Source organism: Simochromis diagramma, unplaced genomic scaffold (genome assembly GCF_900408965.1).
Source record: "Simochromis diagramma unplaced genomic scaffold, fSimDia1.1 OVJJ01000669.1, whole genome shotgun sequence".
In the NCBI taxonomy this organism is placed as follows: domain Eukaryota; kingdom Metazoa; phylum Chordata; class Actinopteri; order Cichliformes; family Cichlidae; genus Simochromis; species Simochromis diagramma.
The window spans coordinates 748894-769145 of record NW_024387458.1 but is presented as its reverse complement, the minus strand read 5'-3'; the positions used below and the strand labels follow the sequence as shown (position 1 = coordinate 769145).

The window sequence follows — 20252 nt, the reverse complement described above, 5'->3', positions numbered from 1 at the left end:
CCGAGGAAGCTGGAAACGCCTCTCCAGAAGTGGAACGCAGCCTTCACAGATGTGAAGGGAAGGCACCACGAATCATATCCCACAGCTTCACATCTGTCGGCTGCTCTCTGTTTGAGCCTGAAAGTGTTGGTATGTGACTGAACTTAAACCTACTCCGTGCCCCAAACGCTCACTAACAACCTGCTGCAAAGTTTTTCTCTGGATGAAAGTCATTTATCTGGAATACATTGGTTTGCTAAAGTATTCGACCCCCTTGAACTTTCCCACATTTTGTCACATTACAGCCACAAACATGAATCAATGTTATTGTAATTCCAGGTGAAAGACCAACACAAAGTGGTGCACACGTGAGAAGTGGACCGAAAATCATACATGATTCCAAACATGTTTTACAAATAAATAACTGCAAAGTGGGGTGTGCGTAATTATTCAGCCCCCTGAGGCGATACTTTGTAGAACCAGCTTTTGCTGCAGTTACTGTCACAGTCCGGCGAGGGCAGACTGTATGTGTTGACAAAAGGACACAAAACGCAGACTCCAAAAACTTTAACAAAAAACAAGCCGTTTATTGAGGCTAGCAAAAAGGGTACAAACAAAGGGGCATTGGTGAAACTAAACAATAACCTAAACTGGGTGAACTAAAACTAAACATGAAAAAACCTTAAACATGGTGACCTGCCATAGATTCCTGAAGTTGTGACAGGGATGAGCAGACGACCTGACAAAGAACGACTGAAAGCACACGGACTAAATACACACAGCAGGATAATGAGGGAAGTGGGAACACATGGAGAAACAGCTGACACACATGAACATAACGACGTCACCAGGAGAGAGTAACACTAAAAACATTGAACATAGGAACACAGGACCCCTTCAAAATAAAACAGGAAATATAATGAGACGCAGACCTGACAACATAAGATACACAGACATGAAACACACGAAGGGCAAGGGAGACTTCACAGGGGTTGAAAACACAAGGGGGAACTAATAAGCAAATGCACATAGGAAACCTGCTAAGGTTAAACATACACTATAAACATCAAAAGAACTAAAACTCAAAACACTGGGTCATAAGACCCAGGATCGTGACAGTTACAGCCGACTCGAGGGAGGAAGTCAGTTATAAAAAGCTGATCGCTGGAGAGGCGCTGCTCCTATCTGATCAGATAAGGCGTGTCAGGAGACGCACATGGGCACAGGGTGGAGGTATTTACATCTGTTAATGTAAATTATAAAAATAACTTGAGTTTCAAACTACAAACTGACCCAGAGAAAACAAAATGTGCTCTTTATCACCTCCACCCACTGACACCACCCACTCACTTTCAGAGGAACTGAGCAGTCATCGGGGTCGATTCTGGTTCATTCTTCAGTGGCAGTGTTAGCGAGCGTCACACTTACTGACACACAGATATGTGTGTGTGTGTGTGTGTGTGTGTGTGTGTGGTTTCTGGGAATTTAGTGTGTGTATTCTGTGGAGCTGCTCCTTCAGCCAGGATCAACATAAACATCAGGAGGTCTGCAGACTTCCTCCAGACTCACACAGTCGTTTGTCCCTGATGTAAACTTTACTTCAGCTGCGTCATCCTCCCACACGTGCATGCAGCGCTTTACTTTAGCCACCAGGCCCACCCACACGGATTCCCCAGGGGAACTCCGAGGAACAACTCTGTGATTAGCAGAAAACTCCACATCACCAAATTCATCCCGACTTTATTTGGGAAGCTGTGAGTTTGTAGCTGAAACTTCATTTTTCTGTTTCATTTCACAGAGAACGTGAATTTTAACAAGCAGCAGTTAGAAACACAATTTAAACTTTTGTCATCGCAAATGTTTTGATGTTGTGGTTTATTTTTAGAGGATTTGATGTTAAGACAAATGTCGAAGAGCTGCTCTGGTAAATCTCATTCTTCTATCGTTCATGTCGTTCAGAGCGTGAATATCTCTCTGTAGGTTTAATAATTATATCTGAATAAATTGGATTTAAAGGAAAAATACAGCAAATCCCACTGCAGGTCAGCACTATGATGACATCATTAAACAAAGCTACATTTCATATTTGTAATATTAAACGTTTGCAGTGTTATTATCTTAAATCAAATCATTTATTCCAATATGATCATCGATCATTAACTTTTATTTTTCAAAAGGTAAAGCCCAGAGCTTCCTAATGTTTTCATAGTGAAGATTAAATATATACGATTTTTAGCTTAATAATATTACATAATAATATTTGTGATTATGAATCCAGTACTGACTCCGCCTCCTCGTCCGCTGAAGACGCAGCGTCCAGGTGAACAGAGCATGCATCAGTGTTTGGACATGTTCTTATTTTAAACATGTAAATACTTGTTTATGTTATTTATCATGAAACATCTGTAAAAACACAAAAGATGAAGTTTGTAGAAACACGCAAACTTTTATAAAGCTTTACGGCACATTTGTGATGCCTCGCGACGCTCGACTGACACGTGACGAGAAGAGACGGCGAGGAATGTGAGCCTTCATCATCAGAGGAAACAGCCTGTCGTCATCATCCTCAGTGAGTCTGAACCACTGTAAGCTCACACATTCATTTCTCATAATGCTGACACACACACACACACACACGAGTACACAAGTACACACATCCTGTACTTCAGCAGAGGTACAGACTCTCACGCACCACAAAGTTGAAGCACAGCTTCTTTAGTGTTCACTTAGAGCCTCAGGTGTGTGAACCTGCACGGCTCAGGTGTGGCAGCGTGGGCTAACACCGCAGCTGTAGCTAAAGGTTGCTTCAGCCCGTGTAAACATCCCACACGTGCTCAACCTGCCAACAATGGAAGCAGGTGAGCGGCTCTCACAGGGACAATCCTCAGTGCACAGTGAACGAGCCTGCTGTGGAATGTGGAAGTGGGAGTGTGGGAGGGAGGGTTTTCCATTTTCCCTCCGGCAGTAGGAAACATCCCAATAAGGACGGCAGGGCGGGTTCTTGCCGCTGACGCTGTGTGGGCGGGGCCTGCTGCCTGATTAAATGGAGCAGTGGTGATGAAGGCGAGCAGAGCTCTGACTGTGAGACAAACTGAAGGATGGCGATGCTGCTGCAGCCTCTGTGGACCTTCGTGCTGGGACACGCCCCCCTCCTGCGCTCGCCCTTCTTCCCCGTGCTCTTCTCGCTCTGCGTCTACCTGTCCTTCTGCCTGCCCTTCCTGCTGCTGGACGCTCTGTCCACCAGGTGGGCGTGGGTGCTCAGGTACAAGCTGCAGCCTCAGAGCTCCGTCAGCTGGTCGTCGGTGCGGCGCTGCCTGGCTCTGACGCTCTACAACCACCTGGTCTTCATCTTCCCGCTCACCGTGCTGCACTGGTACCTGAGGCCGGTGCACCTGACCGAGGAGGCCCCGCCCCTTCCGCGCCTGCTGGCTCAGGTGCTCGTGTGCCTGCTGCTCTTTGACTTCCAGAGCTTCGCCTGGCACCTGCTGCACCACCGAGTGCCCTGGCTCTACCGCACCTTCCACAAGGTGAGTCCCCGAGGACGATGGCGGTGGTGACGATGTCACGCCTTTGTTCTTCCTCCACCTCACGCTCTCTCTCCTCCTCCTGCAGGTGCACCACACCTACACCTCCACCTCCGCCCTCACCGCCGAGTACTCGGGCACCTGGGAGACCCTCAGCCTGGGCCTGTTCGCTGCCGCCAACCCCCTCCTGCTGGGCTGCCACCCGCTCACCGAGCTCGCCTTCTTCGTGGTCAACATCTGGCTGTCGGTGGAGGATCACTGCGGCTACGACCTGCCGTGGGCCACGCACCGCCTGGTGCCGCTGGGGCTGTACGGCGGGGCGCGCCACCACGACCTTCACCACCTCAAGTCCAAGTGCAACTTTGCGCCGTACTTCACCCACTGGGACCGCCTGGCCGGGACGCTGCAGACGCAGGACTGAGCCGCCGTCATGGCGAGGAGCTGATGTAGAGACGTTTTCTATTTATTTATTTCTTCCTGTTTTTATTTATTATGCCACTTCTGAGCCCACCAATCACAGCGGGCTCTCCTCGACTCGCTGCTCCTCTCTGACGTAGAGACGGAGCAGTCGGAGCCACGAGAGCGCCGTGAGCCGTCGACGGCGTGAGCACGTTAACTGATACCGGACAGATGTGCCGATGAGGCAGCTGGCTGCGAGCGCGGGACAGACGAAAGTGAAACGAGGGACAGAGAAAGAGATAAGCTGGCGAGGAAGACGAGGAGTCGCGCCGCCGCTGAAGGAGAAGCGCGCGTCAGAGGGAAACTGGAAAGTTTGATTCTGAACTGGGAAGTGAAAGTTTGAGCACTGAGCAAAAATGAAGCTAAAATAAAGTTTGTGAAGAGAAACACACAAGTCTGTTTCCTGTTTGTGTCCAAAACAACACACACACACACACCACACACACACACCAACAACCAACACCACACACACACACACACACACACCCACACACACACACACACACACACACACACACACAACACACAACCTGTGCATCCAGAGTAAGAATCTGGTTAGAGACCATATTTCTAAGATTTTCAGGGCCGAGTACAATAACCTCAGTTTGATCTGAATCTGCATAGCAGCGAGAATGGCTGCACTGTTTCTAATTATATTTGTTGTCACGGTGACGGATTGAAAACTGTGGGTTTAAAGGTTAAGGTTAAAGGTTATTAATCAAAGTTGTCCTGTTTCTCTACCCTCAAGGTATCGTCCTGGACTCAGGTGATGGCGTCACCCACAATGTGCCGATCTACGAGGGCTACGCCCTACCTCATGCCATCATGAGGTTGGACCTGGCGGGCCGCGACCTCACCGACTACCTCATGAAGATCCTGACCGAGCGAGGCTACAGCTTTGTCACCACCGGTAGGTCACGCCCACTTCCAGGTAATGTCAGAGTCACCTGTGATGATGTTTCTGACCCGGTCTGTCTGTCTGTGTGCCTGCAGCGGAGAGAGAGATCGTGCGGGACATCAAGGAAAAGCTGTGCTACGTGGCTCTGGACTTTGAGAATGAGATGGGGACAGCCGCCACCTCGTCCTCGCTGGAGAAGAGCTACGAGCTTCCTGACGGGCAGGTCATCACCATTGGCAATGAGAGGTTCCGCTGCCCTGAGACGCTATTCCAGCCCTCCTTCATCGGTCGGTCCCTCCTGCCTGTCTGTCCCTGTACCTGGTTAGAGTAGAACTCTGCTACTTAATAAAACACTTTTTTTGTTTTATTAATCTGTTGAGTTTGCACTCCTGAATACTTGATCTGATGTGTCCGAACATCTTCAGACCCAAAAAACAAAGACAATCAGCAGATTCTCCAATGCTGACGATCGAGAAAAGCTCAGATTCGACTGTTCGCTCCGTCAACGGGTCTTTTGTAACACTGATGGCTGATTGAACCTCTCTAACCCAGCATCTGGTCCTCGGTCCTCCTGCAGGTATGGAGTCGGCCGGTATCCACGAGACCACCTACAACAGCATCATGAAGTGTGACATCGACATCCGTAAAGACCTGTACGCCAACAACGTGCTGTCTGGGGGAACCACCATGTACCCAGGAATCGCAGACCGCATGCAGAAGGAGATCACCGCTCTGGCCCCCAGCACCATGAAGATCAAGGTGAGGCTTGACGACCTCACTGAGGCTCACTCACATTCAGCAGAAAATTAGTTAACTTTTGACCCCTCTCTCTCAGATCATCGCTCCCCCGGAGAGGAAGTACTCGGTGTGGATCGGCGGTTCCATCCTGGCCTCGCTCTCCACCTTCCAGCAGATGTGGATCAGCAAGCAGGAGTACGACGAGGCCGGACCCTCCATTGTCCACCGCAAGTGCTTCTAAAGGCTGCGCCCGGGCCTTCAAGCCCCGCCCCCTTCGCCTTTAGCACAACGTTATTTTAGCCTGCACTGAGCACCCGCTAACAGACCCCAGATCAGACACCAAAATCAGGCCCACAGGGACGACAGGAAGTCAGAGCGCTCAACAGCGTTAACTTCAGAGGACAGAAAGTGATGTCATGTTTGTTTTTGAAGAACTTCCAGAAAGTCAAACATCCTCCCTCTTTGCTCACCTTCAAACTGTGAATGTGCCGCTTGCCCTCTGCAACCCCACCACCCCACATTCCACCTGTGGCCCCGCCCCCTCTGAGCTCCATGTTGGTGCTGTTTCCTGTCAGAAAGTGCGTTTTTATTTTTGATGAATAAAGCTTGAATGTTGCCCGCTGGTGTCGTCTTCTATCGATCACATTCACGCGGCGCTCTGATGATGTCACACGGTGTATGATGATGTCACTGCTGTTGACCTGTGGGTAGGTGTGACCTCGTGGTGCTATCTGTATTAGTAACATTTGACAAGGTGGTGATGTGAACGTGGAAGTGGCGGTTGAATGAACCCAGGAAGACAATAAAGCGCTCTCATACCTGAACGGCGTCGCTCTTTTATTTCACCTGAGCTGAACTTTGTTGTCATAGCAACCAAAGCTGATTAAGAGTGAAGCAGATAAACAGTAAAACTGAAAATAAGTGAACATTACTGAACTCAGCAGTGGGAACAAGTCCTGGGGGATGTACTGCCACCTGGTGGTCCGTGCTGGAACTGCAGCTGCTGACAGTAAAGACTTAAACATTTCAATATAGCTTTATTAAATAATAAAGATAAATCAAGTGGACCAGTGTGGCAAAGCCGTAATGATCCGTTTGGCAAAATAAAATCAGTTGGGCATTTTTATCGGCCTTCAGACAATAATTGTGATTTCTACAGTTCAGGCATGAACAACAGGCATGAACAAAAAAGCTTTATTAGTGTAAACATTAACGACCAGCAGACTACATAACCCCTTCCTGCAGACCCACCCGAGATAGGTGTTCATCCTAGAGTGCAACCAGGGTGGGCGGAGCCTGAGACCCACTGAAGAGACGAGACCTCATTCAGCTCCGACATTATAATCTTCGGTAAGCAGGACTCTATTAGTCTCAAAAGAAACAATTTGGGCCCATTATCAGCTCATGTACATCCCCATGTAAAAAATCTTGGTTTCACTTTTGATTCCACTCTCAAGCTGGACAAGCAAATAAATCCAGTCGTTCGTGGCAGTTTTTTCCAACTCAGGAGCGTTTCTAAACTCAAAAATATCCTGTCATCTAAAGCCCTGGACACTGTTATCCATGCTTTCATATCGTCACGTCTTGACTATTGTAACTCTCTCTATTTAGGCATCTGTCACTCGAGCCTGTCACGCCTGCAACTTGTTCAAAATGCAGCCGCAAGGCTCCTGACGGGCACTAGAAAGAGAGAGAATATTACCCGGTACTCGCATCTCTACATTGGCTACCACTTAAACATAGTAAAACCTTAAAATCGATTCTATTTGTTTTAAAGCTCTCCATGGTTTGGCTCCAGGTTACATTTCAGATCTTCTTAGCCTGCACCGACCCACTCGATCTCTGCGCTCCTCCAGTCAGATGGTTTTATCAGTTCCACACTCCCAGCTCAAATCTAGAGGTTACAGGGCTTTCTCCATTGCCGCCCCGAGACTCTGGAATAGTCTTCCCCCCTTCATAAAATCCTCTTCATCCTTGGAAGTCTTTAAATCGAATCTCAAGACCTACTTATTTTCCAAGGCTTTCGGATCTCTTTGATATCTTTTTTATTCTGTCTATTTGGTCTCTCATCTTATTGGATGATGTTGTATGTGCATATACGTTATGTTCACATATGTGTGCTTGTGTGTGAATGTGTACAGTTTTGTATATGTATGTGCATATTTGCATGTACATTATATGCTTATATACTCTTACATGTCTTACAATTCCTTTTTAAAATGTTTTCTTTCTACTTTAATTATTTTATTATATCATCCCTCAGTTCAGCACTTTGGCCGACACTTGATGTCTTTTAAATGTGCTGTATAAATAAAGATGACTTGACTCCTAACAAGACCAGGTTTCCTCCAGAAGGTTTGCCAGTTATCTATGAAGCCCACATCGTTTCTGGGACACCACTCAGACAGCCAGCAGTTTAAGGAGAACATGCGGCTAAACATGTCACTGCTGGTCTGATTGGGGAGGGGACCAGAGAAAACTACAGAGTCCCACATTGTTTTGGCAAAGTTGCACACCGATTCAATATTGATTTTAGTGACCTCCGATCGGCGTAACCGGGTGTCATTACTGCCGAAGTGAATTATGATTTTACTGAAGCATCTGTACTCGCTGCTGCAGCGCTAAGAACAGTGTTTTTAAACAAGTGCAACCGACGCTGCTCAAACACCCTCTCCACTTCCTTTCCCCGTGTCTTCAGATTGGAGGACCTCCTTGTCACGCCTGAAATCCATTGTGGGCTCTTGTGTCTTTGAGTATTAGTGTCAGGTTGCTGCCATCACACCCCTCAGTCACACACCAAATGCTCGAATACTTCGTAGCAGGAGGGCTCCAACCATTGCCACAGTTTAGGTTCTGTCCCACAGAGCCGCAGTTAGAGTGCAGAAATCCTCCAAACATAAAGTGAAGCGTCAGCCTGCAGATGGTACTGCGTCTTTCTTTTTCCTCTGAAAGCAAGTTTGTGTGAGAAGTTAAAGATCTGAGCAGTCTGTGGGTTTGAGTGGGTGGAGCGATCAGAGTGGGTGGGTGGAGCGATCAGTTTCAGACACTTAATCAAAAAACAGACGCATACGGGTGCTGGAGCAGCAGAGTGTTTTATTACCAAAAAGTTAAAAACAGCAGTCAGGTCACAGTTTGTCAAAACGTCATCAGCAAAAAACAGTCACAACAGCTCAACAAGAAAACATCTGCTGGTGCACACACTGAGAAGTCCTCCAGCTGCGGGGCGCTTTGAACGCACCACGAGAGAAACATCAGAAAATAATTTCATCTGCAAGAAGTTTAAAAGGGCCCGCTGTGAGCGCCACGCCAGCCAGCGTTACACGACACACACCGGTGAGCCTGCAGCGCCCCCTGCTGTCTGCCACCCCTTACATGGCACCCCACTCGAGGTCAAAGGTCAGAGTAGCTTATGGCGTGAACGGTCTCGCCTAAAATGACAGAGTGTTAAGAGTCTCCTCACAGTTTCACATCTGCAGCAGCGAAGAGCTCAAAGAATGACTTTCACCTCTGACCTGAGACCAAACCTCACAACACTGAACCGCCACAGCCAATCAGAGTGTCAGGGAAGCTTCCTAACAGGAAGTAAGGTCACAGCCAAGCTTGGTGGATATCAGGTGACTACCGGGGCGCCTTAGCGCTGCGATCAGCGGCCCAGCAGGACGGGTGTGGCCTGACAGGCAGGACTCGGGGCAAACACGGCACAGGTGACAGCGCAGCTTCAGGTTTTATTCTGAAATCCACATCAGGATTTCCTGTCTTCAAGCTCAGAGGTGGACGCGCGAGGCGTTCAGGGTCAGAGATGGCAGCAGGATTTCAGCACTGAAACTAAGCTGTGGCGGTTAAAGGTCATTTTTAGTCTGAGTGAAGCGTGGAGAGACTTCGTCCTTGAGAGCACCAACGCTTCAACGTTCAGGTTTTCCAGGCGAGGCACTCGCTCACGTCTGCTCCCAGTCCATCTTCCATTTAAAAACATCAAACTGCGTCTCAAACGGCTCGCTGGCAGTCGCCTCGACGGGAGCTTGGCCCACGCTGGAACTTGGCACAATCTGGGTCTCTGCAGACGCCATTTTCACAGCGCTGCTGTGACGGCAGCATCAGCTGAGGTTAGGTCTCAGTAAGCTTTTTATTAACTGCCCAATCAGAGCAGCTCACTGGCCTGAGATCACACCCCCCCCCCCCCATCTGCAGTGGCTCAGCAGCAAAAAAACAAACAACAACAAAAAAAAAAAAAAAAAAAAAACACCAAAAATTAAAAGTGTTAAAAGTTTCCTGTAAATTTGACATCACAACGTGTCAGCGAACACCGGCGGTGCGTTCACAGTTTCCTCTTCAGAATAAAAACCTGCCAGTGCTTCCTGTCTAAACCCTGAAGTCCAGCAGGTTAAGCCGCAAGTCCCTAAACACGACGTGTCTGCACACCTGAGGGGACAAAAGAGGACGGGTTACAGGTGATTCAGAGTCGGGGCTGAACACAGGACGCGGTATCCTGACGATGAGGTCGACCTCGGCGAGGGTCTCACCGTGAAGAGTGGCGGCTCCTTAGAGTGAGGATGGAAACCTTTCAGCTTGCAGGCAGAAACTTCGGACATCCCCAGGTTGGTCAGCCTGAACACACCTGTGCTGGGGGGGAGACAGGCGGAGCGACGTTAGCGGGCTGAAAGGCCTCGTGGGAAATCGGCATACATGCATGCTCCAGTGACAGACTTACTCGTTGTGTTTTGGCGCGCAGACGATGGCGACGGCTTCCGGCAGCATCAGCTGATATGAGCAGTGAGTGTGGAGGTCGACGCTGGACAGGAAGGCCGTCTGAGTGGGATGAGTCTGAACACAGAGGTCAGAGGTCACACACACTGAACTACAACCCTGACTGAAGTGACGCGTGGAGAGTGAGAGAGTGCAGAGTGAGACCTCTCCCTCACTCTGCTCATCTGTTGCTCGACCGCAGGCACCGTTTCCATGGTGATATATGATCATGTAAATGAAGGAGAAACGCTGGTTTTCTCAGGAGCGTGTGCTCGCTTACAGCACTTGTGGGGACTTGATACCAAACCACTCACCAAAAGAGGCCCCGAGTGAGGCGTTTGTGAGGACATTAACCAGACAGGTAACCTTACAGTTTATTTTAGTGTCGCACTGTTTCTGTTCTCACAAACTGCTGTTGCTACGAAGAAGGTTAACTGCATCTCTACAAGAGCCAATCATGGAGCTCCAGGACCTCCTCCAAGCCCCTCCCCCCAGCTTGCATGCTTACGTGGATCCAGCCCAGCGTCAGCAGGTGATGCTCATCCTGGAAGCTGAACAGCTCCTCCACGTTCTCCATATCGCAGAAATCCGGGCCGGCGGTCTGTTTGGGGACTACGACGTGAGTCAGCGTGAACTCGTTGTGCGTCTGAGAATGAGAGAGAGGCGGGGCTTGGCTGGTGGTATATGACTGAAAATGGGTGAGGGTGTGACAGGAAGTGCATTTCGCTCACCAGCTGTCCGCAGAGGACGCCGCAGGTCTCGATTCCTCTGGCCGTGTTGGACCGGGCCAGCGAGAGGAAACGCTGAGTCAGCCCTTTGGGAATCAGGACTCGCCTCAGGCCCTCCACCCTCTCACCTGTACACAAACACACCTGGTTTAAGAGGGCGTAACGTCTGTGTGGAGGTCAGATTGAACCTTTTGCACCGCATACGACAGGTACGCAGTACATGCAGGTATACAGAGTGACTGTGTACTGACTCTGTACTCCAGCCAGCGTGGCGGCGGGTTGGCTCACAGGGGCAGGCGGTCTGTTTCTGTTAGGGTCTGCCCCCAGGGATCGTATGCTGTTTTTGATTGGCTGCTGGGACAGACGGGAGCCGTCTGTCACCTCAGGCACTTTGGTCTGAACCTGCAACACAAACATGAAAGACACAGTCAAACTACACAGTACTCACAGTACTCAGTAGGCTGGGCCAGTATTACAGTACACCAGTACTTCACAAGCTAATCTGTTAGTAGGCAGGCTAACATTAGCTCAGGGTCAGGTTAGAGTTTAATCCTGAGAGTGTAAAGCTGGTCGACCTTAGCTTCCCTGCTAACACCAGCTAGCTGGTTAGCTTTAGCTAGTTCTCTAACGTCAAAATGAGACACGAGTGTTAGTTTGTGTTGAGCCGGTCATTTACTGGACTCTCTTTGTAAGCTAATGCTGGCTAACGTTAGCTAGTGTTGCTCCCTGTGGACGAGGCAGGTCCGTACATGAACGTTGTCCTGCTGCCAAAGGCACTGCAGTATGAAACAAAACATCGACGCAGCTTCCGGGTGGAGAAGACTAAGCCAGCGAGAAACTCCTTAAACCTGTACTATGAAGAATACGCTACCTTTTGCTCCGCCTCCACTCCTCTCTTATTGGCCAGCTCCTGGCGTCTCAGCTGGTCCTCGAAGTAGCGAAACTGTTCCGATTCAATCTGCATGCGTCGCAGAGCGGCGACGCGCTGCCTCTCCTCCTCCAGCAGCAGGAACCTTCTCCTGTCCTCGTCCAATAGGGACAGCTGCTGCAGCTGCTGGCCACACCCGTGCACCACGACCGCCGCCTGGCTCTGAGGAAACAAAGATGAGCTCGTACAGGTGGCTGCGGCGAGTTCACCTAAAATAAACGACTACTAGTCTGAACATCACTGTAGGAGGTCACCTGACAGGCGTGTCACACACTAACCTTCACCTGAAAGACAGGTGGGATGGACCTCACCGCGCAGAGGCCGTTCCCCTGGATCGTTCCCATACCGAGCGTTCCTCTGATCAATAATCAATACTGTGAAAACTCACTCACCTGGGCTCTGAGGTATTCGCTGTGTTCCCTGCTGTATTTCTCCTCCAGGCGCTTCTTCAGCTCGTCTTTACGGGGAAACGCCACCTCCTGAAGTTTCTGCACAGACAGAGCAGGTCACAGCAAAGACACCAGGACCAGAACCAGGTGTGGTTCTGCAGCAGGAACACCTGAGGAACGGCAGCTGGAGCACCAAAAACAGCATAAATGTACGAGTGTGACTTTACAGAGGTCACTCTGGGTCCACCTGGACTCAGGAGGATTCATGATGTAGGGCTGGCGTGATGAGGGGGAGGGGCCAGATGGAGGCAGTCCTTCACAGCCACAACAACAAGACAAAGATTTGAAGTCTGGTTTAAGGACTGGACACGTTTCCAGCGACGTCCGCCACTTATAAAAACGTCTTCCACCAGCCGAGCCAACTTTACACCGATGAACGAGTTTAACTACGTCAGCCTGTGCTCCACCATCATGTCGCCTACTTAGAAACATCACATTTAAGAATAAACCAAGGAAACGCTGACACACGCGCTCAAAACAAAAACGGGAAGGAACAAATACGACGAGAGGGGCGGAAATGGTCGCCCTCGCCCGCCATCTCACAGACCAATACCCAGAAAAGTTCAGTGAAATCCAGCTGTTATGTTTCTGCTCTTTAAGCTCCAGCTGTGGCAGCTGCACGAGTTCCAGATGTTTCCAGATGTTTCTGCTGCACGATCAGTTTTCTAGAATCTTCCAGGGATGAAAACTTTCGTGTTTCTACCACGATAAAAACGGTCGTGACTTTTCTGACGCAGCCGTGAAAGCGTGAGCTCAGCATCAGGACAGATGTTTCTACACGACGGCGGCGAGCCTGCTCGCAGCGACCAACACGGCACTTTTAAGCCAGCTGATTAACGAACAAGTATCTGTCTCAGCTCCAACCTGCCAGACACTCTCACCTGAACACTAACACCCCGCCCACCAGCTTCAGCCAACAGGATCTCAGTCGAAACATCCCCGAGCACAAATCGAGCAGGAGATCTGGAAACTTGTTCATGTGTTAAACATGTGGAGTGACATCTCCATCATCCTGCTAACAAACCACAGACTCGATGTATGAGCCAGATCTGTGTCAGCAGTGCACTGCGTTTAATCCTGGTTCAACTCTGAGCCTGACTTTTTTAAACTCCACCACATCCCAAGATTAAAAAAAATAAACAGTCCATGGTTAGCCCGGCCTGAAGCCTCAGCTGAAGCCTCTTCATGGGCAGAATCGATGCACCAAAGGTTGTTAAGTAACAACAAGAAACAGGCCCACAGATCTGGAGATTTGCTAGCGTGGAAAACAACTCAGACAAGAGCGACAGACTGAAGGCTGCTCTGAGAAAGACGAGCATCATAGCGCTAACAGAAGCTAACTGCCACTGTGTTGTCCACAAACTGCTAACGACAAGCAGCCTGGAGAAAATCTACCGACGTCTGAGGACAAACCACCACATCTCAAATGATGAGTTACAACCATCGAGCCAGATTTTAAACCAGCATGGCAGCAGGAGCTAGCAGGAGCTAGCTGGATGTAGCTGGAGCTACCTGGAGCCATCAGAGGCCAAAGGAAGCTAACAGCTGCTAGCTGGAGCGACCTAAAACACTTACAGGAGGAGGCGAGGGGAAAGCTGCAGCACAGCGAGCAACAACCTGAGCAACAGGAAGCTGGGAGTGATAACACACAGGCTGATTGGGTGATTGTCTGCAGCTGGTGGGGAAACAAACAAAGACAGGAAGTAGAAGTGGCTCAAGAGCAGACAGGTGAGCGTCTTCAAAATAAAACAGGAAGTTCATAACGATTGTTACCTTCATGATGAAGTGTTTCTCGGGGATGGCAGTGCACTGCTGGTAGTCTCTGTGGGCGGGCAGCTTCTCTACAAATAGACTGAAAGACAGCGGCCGTCACATCACATGCTGTGCGAAACACCAAGCAGCCCCGCCCCCAACGCCACTGAGCCTCACGTGATAAACTTGGTGTAGAGGACGTAGGCGTTCTCCAGGCTGCCCTCCTCCAGGTAAACCGCCGCCATGCGCTCCATCTCCACACCCGAGCGGAAGTAGCGTCTGGGCGCGATGTCCTCGTTGATCTCCACGCAGCATCCCATCTTCCCCAGCGCTCGGACGCGTTCCGCCGCCGTCAGCGACACGTCTGTGTAGTCGGGCTCTGCTGCCAGCTTCTTCTGTGGAAGAAAGTGTTTGTCAGAGAAGAGCAAAGATGGCAGCAGCCTCTAAAAACATCAACATGAGCACCAATGATTTCAGTTTGGAACGGTCATCGATGCTCAGAACGACCCTTTAGAGACCCGTGTCCCTCAGAGACCCGGGTTTGAGGAGGCTTTCTCTACGGCTCGAACACTAAGTAAATTAAAATATCTCAGTGAAAGATTTTAAAAGTGTGTTCTGTTTAATAGCAGGTGACGAGCTTAAGGACACGAAACTCATTAAAGGAGCCGACATTAAAAACTCTGAATGGCGTCACAGCTGAGCTGAAGTGTTTTTCAGGCAGGAAACTGAGATTTCCCGTCCCCGCTGGGAGCCTGAATGCAGCGTTTGTTGCTCAGCTCATTAAGATGACGGCGCCAGTCGGAGCGCCGAGGATAAGAAGACCTCTGTGCACCGAGCGGACACAGAAACAACCCCACTCTGTCTCACCTTTGATCTGATGTTTTATATAAAACTTTGTTCTCACTGATCAGGAAGCATTTTGTCTTTTACTTCTAATTTTATTCTAATCTGATTCATTAGGATATTTATTTGATACCATTTGAATTTAATGATATAATCATTGTTTAACCCCAGCCTGCCTTTATTAGAACTTTCTGTAATGTCTGATTTTATATGTAATTTAATTTTATTACAACTCTTTTTTTTCTTTCACTTTTTTAATCACACTCGTTTCATTTTATTTCATTTTTAGTTAAATAATTAAATGACAAAAATAAAGTAAGAGACGTGATTTTCAGCATCCAGGTAAAATGATGCAGTTGTTGTAGACCTCAGCGCGTGCTGGCAGTCGTGTCACTGTTGTGTTGTAAAGCTGTTATGATGCGTGTTTTTCTGTCCCCACATTGTGAGTAACAAGAACACGTGTGGGTCCCCACAGCATCAGTAAAACACACACACGCACACACACACTCAGTACTTACCAATGTGTTTAAGCTGAAGCCTTGTTCCATTGTGTGTGTGTGTGTGTGTGTGTGTGTGTGTGTGTGTGTGTGTGTGTGTGTGTGTGTGTGTGTGTGTGTGTCTCAGCGTGTGCGTGTCACTGGTCGGCCCACGGCCGGCTCGTCCATCTGCCACCTCCCATGATGCTTCACTGCGGGGGAGACAGAAAAACAAGATGAGCAGCTTTGAAACGGCACATATGGGGGGAATGTTCCTTTAAAGCTGTTTTATTTCCCATCAGCCCCTCATCATCATCATCATCATCATCATCATCATGCCTGCCTGTCCTTCAGCTTGGTCCACAGTTACCGTGGCAACCAGCGACTAACCATGAGGTGACTCAGCCGCTCTTAAACCGATGAAGACAAGGCGAGCTCCCACTCCTCACAAGCTTCTGTGTCCAAACAAACAGCTCTGATCACGCCACCGTCACCGTGGCAACAGTTGCACCTGGCTGGAAGTGCTTCGAAAGAACAAACTCGCCCCGATTTTCATTTATAACCATTCACAGGTGAGACTCCACCCCCACCAACTGTCCATCCTACCATTACGCTCAGCAGAAGCTCAAAGTCCTCCACATTGGTCTGACGGCAGTCCTGGATCAGTTCTGGAGGCTCACCTGCAGCAGGTGAACACCTGGAGGAGAGGAGGCCCTGATCCAGGGGATCCTTGTGGGCAGGTATAGAGAGCCTGTCGCAGGTTACGAGGGACTCACCTCCACCTGGGCCAGGTAAACTTGTCTCTGTGTCTGAGGATCAAACTGAACTGCTCCTGACTCCGCTCACATCAGCTGATACACATCAGACCTGTCGGCTTCGTTTCCGTCAGCCAATCAGAGCTCAGTGCTTGTAACGCAGGTGTGATGAGTTGAACCAGCTCGGCCTCATTCAGATCGTTCAGGTGCTGACGAGCCAGCGGCGACACATCGACACCTGCAGACGACCTGAGGTAACCTGACAGCAACGACGATGATGATGATGCCATGCAGGTGTTTAAAGGTGAACACCTGCATGGAGTCCCCTGAAACATGTGATTTAAGGTGGACATGTCTGTGAGCGCCTTAAATCTAGATGTAAACCTAAAAACAGGTTTGCTTTCAGGCTGCTGTGATGTCACAGCTGGACACACCTCAATTAGCAGATCAATTAATTGATTTATTTTTCAAAATAAAAGCTTGTTTTAAAAAAGCTCAGTGACTGAAATTAAAAATTTAACTTTTATTTCTTTGTTTTGGGTTCATTGAGTCTCTATTTTCAAAATAAAAGTTGACAGTCTTTATCTGCTACGTCACAGACTTTCAAACTAAAGTTTGAAGGCTTCAACATGTCATTACAGGATTTATCGATAAACCAAAGGCTGATCAGCAGATTCACTGATTAGTGATTGGTTTAAAAATGAGCTGCTGGGGAACCAATAAACAGCCCTGTTTTAACTTTAGCATGAAAACATCTGGAAACAGCTGCTTTCAGCCACCACACTCACCTGATGATGACGTCTACAGGTCCTGATCAGCTCGATAAAGAAAATGATTGATTTACCGGCTCAGACCCGGTACTACTGGACCCGGAGGATGATTTACCGGCTCGGTGTCGGTGTTCAGCCCGCAGTCCGGCTGCATCCCGCGGTCACACATGGAGCCCGGCGGCGGAGGATGAACCGGATCCAGGGCGGTGCGGACCGGTCCGGTCCAGCTGCGGGACAGATGTGAGAAACGGATGAAAGCTGCGGAGGATGCCGCCGCTCCACACAGACTACCCGCGGAGATGGTAGCCGCAGAGATCGTCTCTGAGATCGAGATGACTCACTCGCACTTTACGGTGTCACCGCGGCGGGTGTGACCTCTGTGCACATGCGCAGAAAGCCCCCACAGAGAGCAGGAGAACAGCGAGAGGTCTCACTCAGACAGAGACCCGGCAAACATAATCAAATGATGTCATCAATAATAATGACGCGAACAGATTGTTTGTGACAGACATCCGTCACAGAACATCCGGGGCCTCAGCAACAGAAACCATCCGAAACACCTTCAGCACAGCAGGTGAGACTCTTTCAGAATAAAGGACACCGTTTCAATGTTTCTGAGCAGAGCTGCTTTAAAGCTTGACATGTTGCCTTTATCACAGCGGGTCTCACCGGAAGTGGAGCGGTGCAGAGCGAGGGTCCGAGAGCACCTGTGATCAGGTGTGTGCGGATGTTTATCGCCCTCTTCTGGACTCTGATAATCACTGCTGATGTTTTCAAGTTTGATTTGATATAAAAACATTCAACCCGCCTCATGATGCTCTGAGTTTACCTGCCTGTCTGTTCTTCCTGCTCCTCCTCCTGCTCCTCCGGCTCCTCCTCCTGCTCCTCCTCCTTTGTGCCTCGGGCTCTTTCTGATGTCTCAACATCAGCAGGTAAAGTACACAAAGTTCTTTTTGCGGCCTACAAAATAAAAGCACCGGGTCTGACAATGAAGCAAAAGTTCTTCTGTTGGGAAGAAAAGACCACATGAGATCACGTGCGCGCCCTCTGAGTGTCACGTGGAAACAGGAAGCCGTCCGGACTCAGCTACGTGTTCTGGTGTGTTTAGTAATAACCTGAATGAAGTGAAACAGCAAAGAGACTCTTATTCTGAAAATGGATCCGGATGTGTTATTGCTGACGTGTCGGACTGTGACGTGCTCAGGTGTGTTCGTGCCGTCATGGGGATGGTTTACTCGGAGGTAAGAGTGCGCTTTGTTTCCCTCTTTTCTCTGCTAAACAAACACGTTTAATCCTCGTTTTAACTCTTTACTCCGAAAGGCTCATGCACGCTCTTCCGGTTCGGGCTGATTTCTCGTGCACACACACCTGAGTTTCAGGTAAAGCTTCACTTGAAACAAACAGACAGGTAGAAGTTTAATGACCTGGCGTCACTCCGACAACAAATATGAAGACAGACACGAAAATGACTGCAGTACTGCAAGGATATCACAGCAACACAAGTACTGCAACACACTGCGAGAAAATGACTGCAAATATTCAGAAAACTACCAAAAACAGGAAAAAGAGAAGAAATCAAGATCAAGATAGCAAATGTTACACAATAGTTTTATTGAAATAATAATAATCATAATAATAATAATGAGAAACTGGTGGGATCTAATTTTTTACATGTTGAGAATCAGCCAATCAGAAGAAAGCGGTCTTAAAAGGGGAGGAGCTTGAATGAGTGAGATAGGAGCGGAAAACTGGACAGACCGGGCTGTTCCTGATCAGCTGATAACACGGAGCTTAACTCATGTAACTCCTCCTCTTCCTCCTCAGCCGGCCTGCCAGGCAGCGTACGAGGGCGACGTCCGTAAGTTGTACTTCCTCCTGAAAAATGACCCCGCCAACCTGAATGTTCAGGAGGTGCACACCGGGGACACACCCCTCATTGCTGCCTGCCGCCACGGTCACCTGAATGCAGTCACATACCTGCTGGACAACAAGGCCAACAGCCAGCTGACCAATAAGGTGCCTTTCCCTGATGATGTCATCATGTTGGTTAGCAAGCTGTGTTACTGATCTGTGTGTGTGTCACACATCAGAAACAGAGGACGTGTCTCCACTACGCCTCCAAGAGGACGTTCTCACTGCTGGATTATCTGATGATCACCATCCTGATGCCCATCCTGCTGCTCGGATACTTCATCATGGTACGGCCAATCAGCAGTCTCTCTCAGCGTGACATCATACAGGTAAAGCACAGTCTGATCTGCTCACCGGTGTTTCTGTGTTGCAGCTGCAGAAACAGAGGAAGAACGTGGCTCTGATGGAGGCCGTGCTGAGCACTGACGTCAGCGTCGACGCTGTCGACTACGTGCGTGAACAGGAGCTTAACGCGGTTTAATTTGAAAATCTCAGGCCACTTCCTGACAGTAAAAAGGTGTTTTGTGTGTAGAAGGGGAACACAGCTCTTCATTACGTCTGTGAGAGAAAAAATCATCGCCTGGTTCCTCTGCTGCTGCAACGAAACGCCAAACCCAACATCAAGAATAACGTGCGTACAGACGCGCAGCACGCCGTGGCGAGACGCTTACCGTGACCTGATAACACATGTGTCTGCTTTTACAGAACGGAGAAACCCCGCTGGACATCGCCACCAGACTCAAGTTCCAAAAGATCATCAACATGCTGAGGAAGACCGAATGAAGTTTTCATTCATGCGGACAGCAGGGGGCGCCAACACCCGATTCCTCCGCCTTCTATGCTGACGATGCTAGCATCTCAGAGAGACCTAGCATGCAGCGTTTTCTTTGCTAACCACTCACCTGTCGGGCTACAAGCTAGTTTCCACTTCCAGGTTTTGTACAGAGCTAGGCTAACAGTCATTTTTCTTGTTTTGTAAGACAAAATTAACTCAATGTTGTAATTGATCAACTAAAAAGAAAAAACAAAACAAACTTTAGAAATTCTCGCCCCATCTTTACGTTACATTTCGCTAATAGCTTTGCCTCATTTTTTAATCTTTGTGCTAAGCTAGGCAACAGTATTTGAGAGCTCGCCGTTTATCTGTAGTTCTTATACTGTCAGCAGAGGTGTGCTTTGGGACTGTTACACGAACAGGTATAATAATAAAAGTGTCGACATGAAATGAAGCGGGTGATGAAACATTTCAAAGTAACATTTTTATTTCTGAATAAACTTGTAAACTACATTGAAACTCTC

The 20252-nt window shown here is 48.9% G+C and overlaps 4 protein-coding genes across 9 annotated transcripts in view; 3 read left to right on the top strand and 1 right to left on the bottom strand.

The window, feature by feature from the left end:
- Positions 1 to 6422, top strand: part of acta2 (actin alpha 2, smooth muscle) — a 10595-nt gene extending 4173 nt beyond the window's left edge. Inside the window, exons 6-9 of the mRNA XM_040014100.1 lie at positions 4711 to 4872; positions 4956 to 5147; positions 5438 to 5619; positions 5696 to 6422. Coding sequence (XP_039870034.1) covers positions 4711 to 4872; positions 4956 to 5147; positions 5438 to 5619; positions 5696 to 5839 — 680 coding nt within the window. The 3' untranslated portion in view covers positions 5840 to 6422. The remainder of the gene's footprint in view (positions 1 to 4710; positions 4873 to 4955; positions 5148 to 5437; positions 5620 to 5695) is intronic.
- On the top strand, positions 2455 to 4269 carry ch25h (cholesterol 25-hydroxylase). Its single transcript, XM_040014119.1, has 2 exons — positions 2455 to 3506; positions 3592 to 4269. The coding sequence occupies exons 1-2, from the start codon at positions 3078 to 3080 to the stop codon at positions 3922 to 3924; spliced, it is 762 nt and encodes a 253-aa protein (XP_039870053.1). The 5' UTR covers positions 2455 to 3077; the 3' UTR covers positions 3925 to 4269.
- Positions 6423 to 8671: 2249 nt separating the features above from the next.
- Positions 8672 to 17380, bottom strand: stambpl1 (STAM binding protein-like 1). 6 transcript variants are annotated; one of them, XR_005693631.1, is made up of 12 exons: positions 15560 to 17374; positions 14376 to 14593; positions 14220 to 14298; positions 12390 to 12485; positions 11941 to 12159; positions 11321 to 11471; positions 11073 to 11197; positions 10850 to 10987; positions 10307 to 10419; positions 10119 to 10218; positions 9037 to 10017; positions 8672 to 9004 (listed from the first exon to the last, which is right to left on the bottom strand). XR_005693631.1 is itself a non-coding variant. In XM_040014091.1 (12 exons), the coding sequence occupies exons 2-12, from the start codon at positions 15587 to 15589 to the stop codon at positions 9958 to 9960; spliced, it is 1329 nt and encodes a 442-aa protein (XP_039870025.1). In that variant the 5' UTR covers positions 15590 to 15729; positions 15908 to 17374; the 3' UTR covers positions 8672 to 9957. The 6 variants fall into 6 exon arrangements, 5 of the variants coding, with proteins under 5 accessions (XP_039870025.1, XP_039870027.1, XP_039870028.1 ...); XM_040014091.1 differs by having other exon boundaries at positions 8672 to 10017; positions 15560 to 15729; positions 15908 to 17374; XM_040014093.1 differs by having other exon boundaries at positions 8672 to 10017; positions 15560 to 15729; positions 17061 to 17374.
- Positions 17381 to 18167: 787 nt separating this feature from the next.
- Positions 18168 to 20241, top strand: ankrd22 (ankyrin repeat domain 22). The gene is made up of 6 exons (XM_040014128.1): positions 18168 to 18283; positions 18867 to 19058; positions 19133 to 19240; positions 19327 to 19404; positions 19486 to 19584; positions 19659 to 20241. The coding sequence occupies exons 1-6, from the start codon at positions 18263 to 18265 to the stop codon at positions 19734 to 19736; spliced, it is 576 nt and encodes a 191-aa protein (XP_039870062.1). The 5' UTR covers positions 18168 to 18262; the 3' UTR covers positions 19737 to 20241.
- The last annotated feature ends 11 nt before the right edge of the window (positions 20242 to 20252 follow it).

What these genes read in the sequence shown, in the direction of transcription:
- ch25h (XM_040014119.1), top strand. Translation starts at nt 3,078, where the DNA reads ATGGCGATGCTGCTGCAGCCTCTGTGGACCTTCGTGCTGGGACACGCC. An exon ending in TCTACCGCACCTTCCACAAG is followed by an intron (nt 3,507 to 3,591) that starts GTGAGTCCCCGA and finishes CTCCTCCTGCAG; the next exon opens with GTGCACCACACCTACACCTC.
- stambpl1 (XM_040014091.1), bottom strand. Translation starts at nt 15,589, where the DNA reads ATGGAACAAGGCTTCAGCTTAAACACATTG. An exon ending in GCTTCAGCTTAAACACATTG is followed by an intron (nt 14,594 to 15,559) that starts GTAAGTACTGAG and finishes TTTCTTCCACAG; the next exon opens with AAGAAGCTGGCAGCAGAGCC. An exon ending in TGCGCGCCAAAACACAACGA is followed by an intron (nt 10,219 to 10,306) that starts GTAAGTCTGTCA and finishes TCTCCCCCCCAG; the next exon opens with CACAGGTGTGTTCAGGCTGA.
- ankrd22 (XM_040014128.1), top strand. Translation starts at nt 18,263, where the DNA reads ATGGGGATGGTTTACTCGGAG. An exon ending in TGCTCGGATACTTCATCATG is followed by an intron (nt 19,241 to 19,326) that starts GTACGGCCAATC and finishes TCTGTGTTGCAG; the next exon opens with CTGCAGAAACAGAGGAAGAA. An exon ending in AACCCAACATCAAGAATAAC is followed by an intron (nt 19,585 to 19,658) that starts GTGCGTACAGAC and finishes CTGCTTTTACAG; the next exon opens with AACGGAGAAACCCCGCTGGA.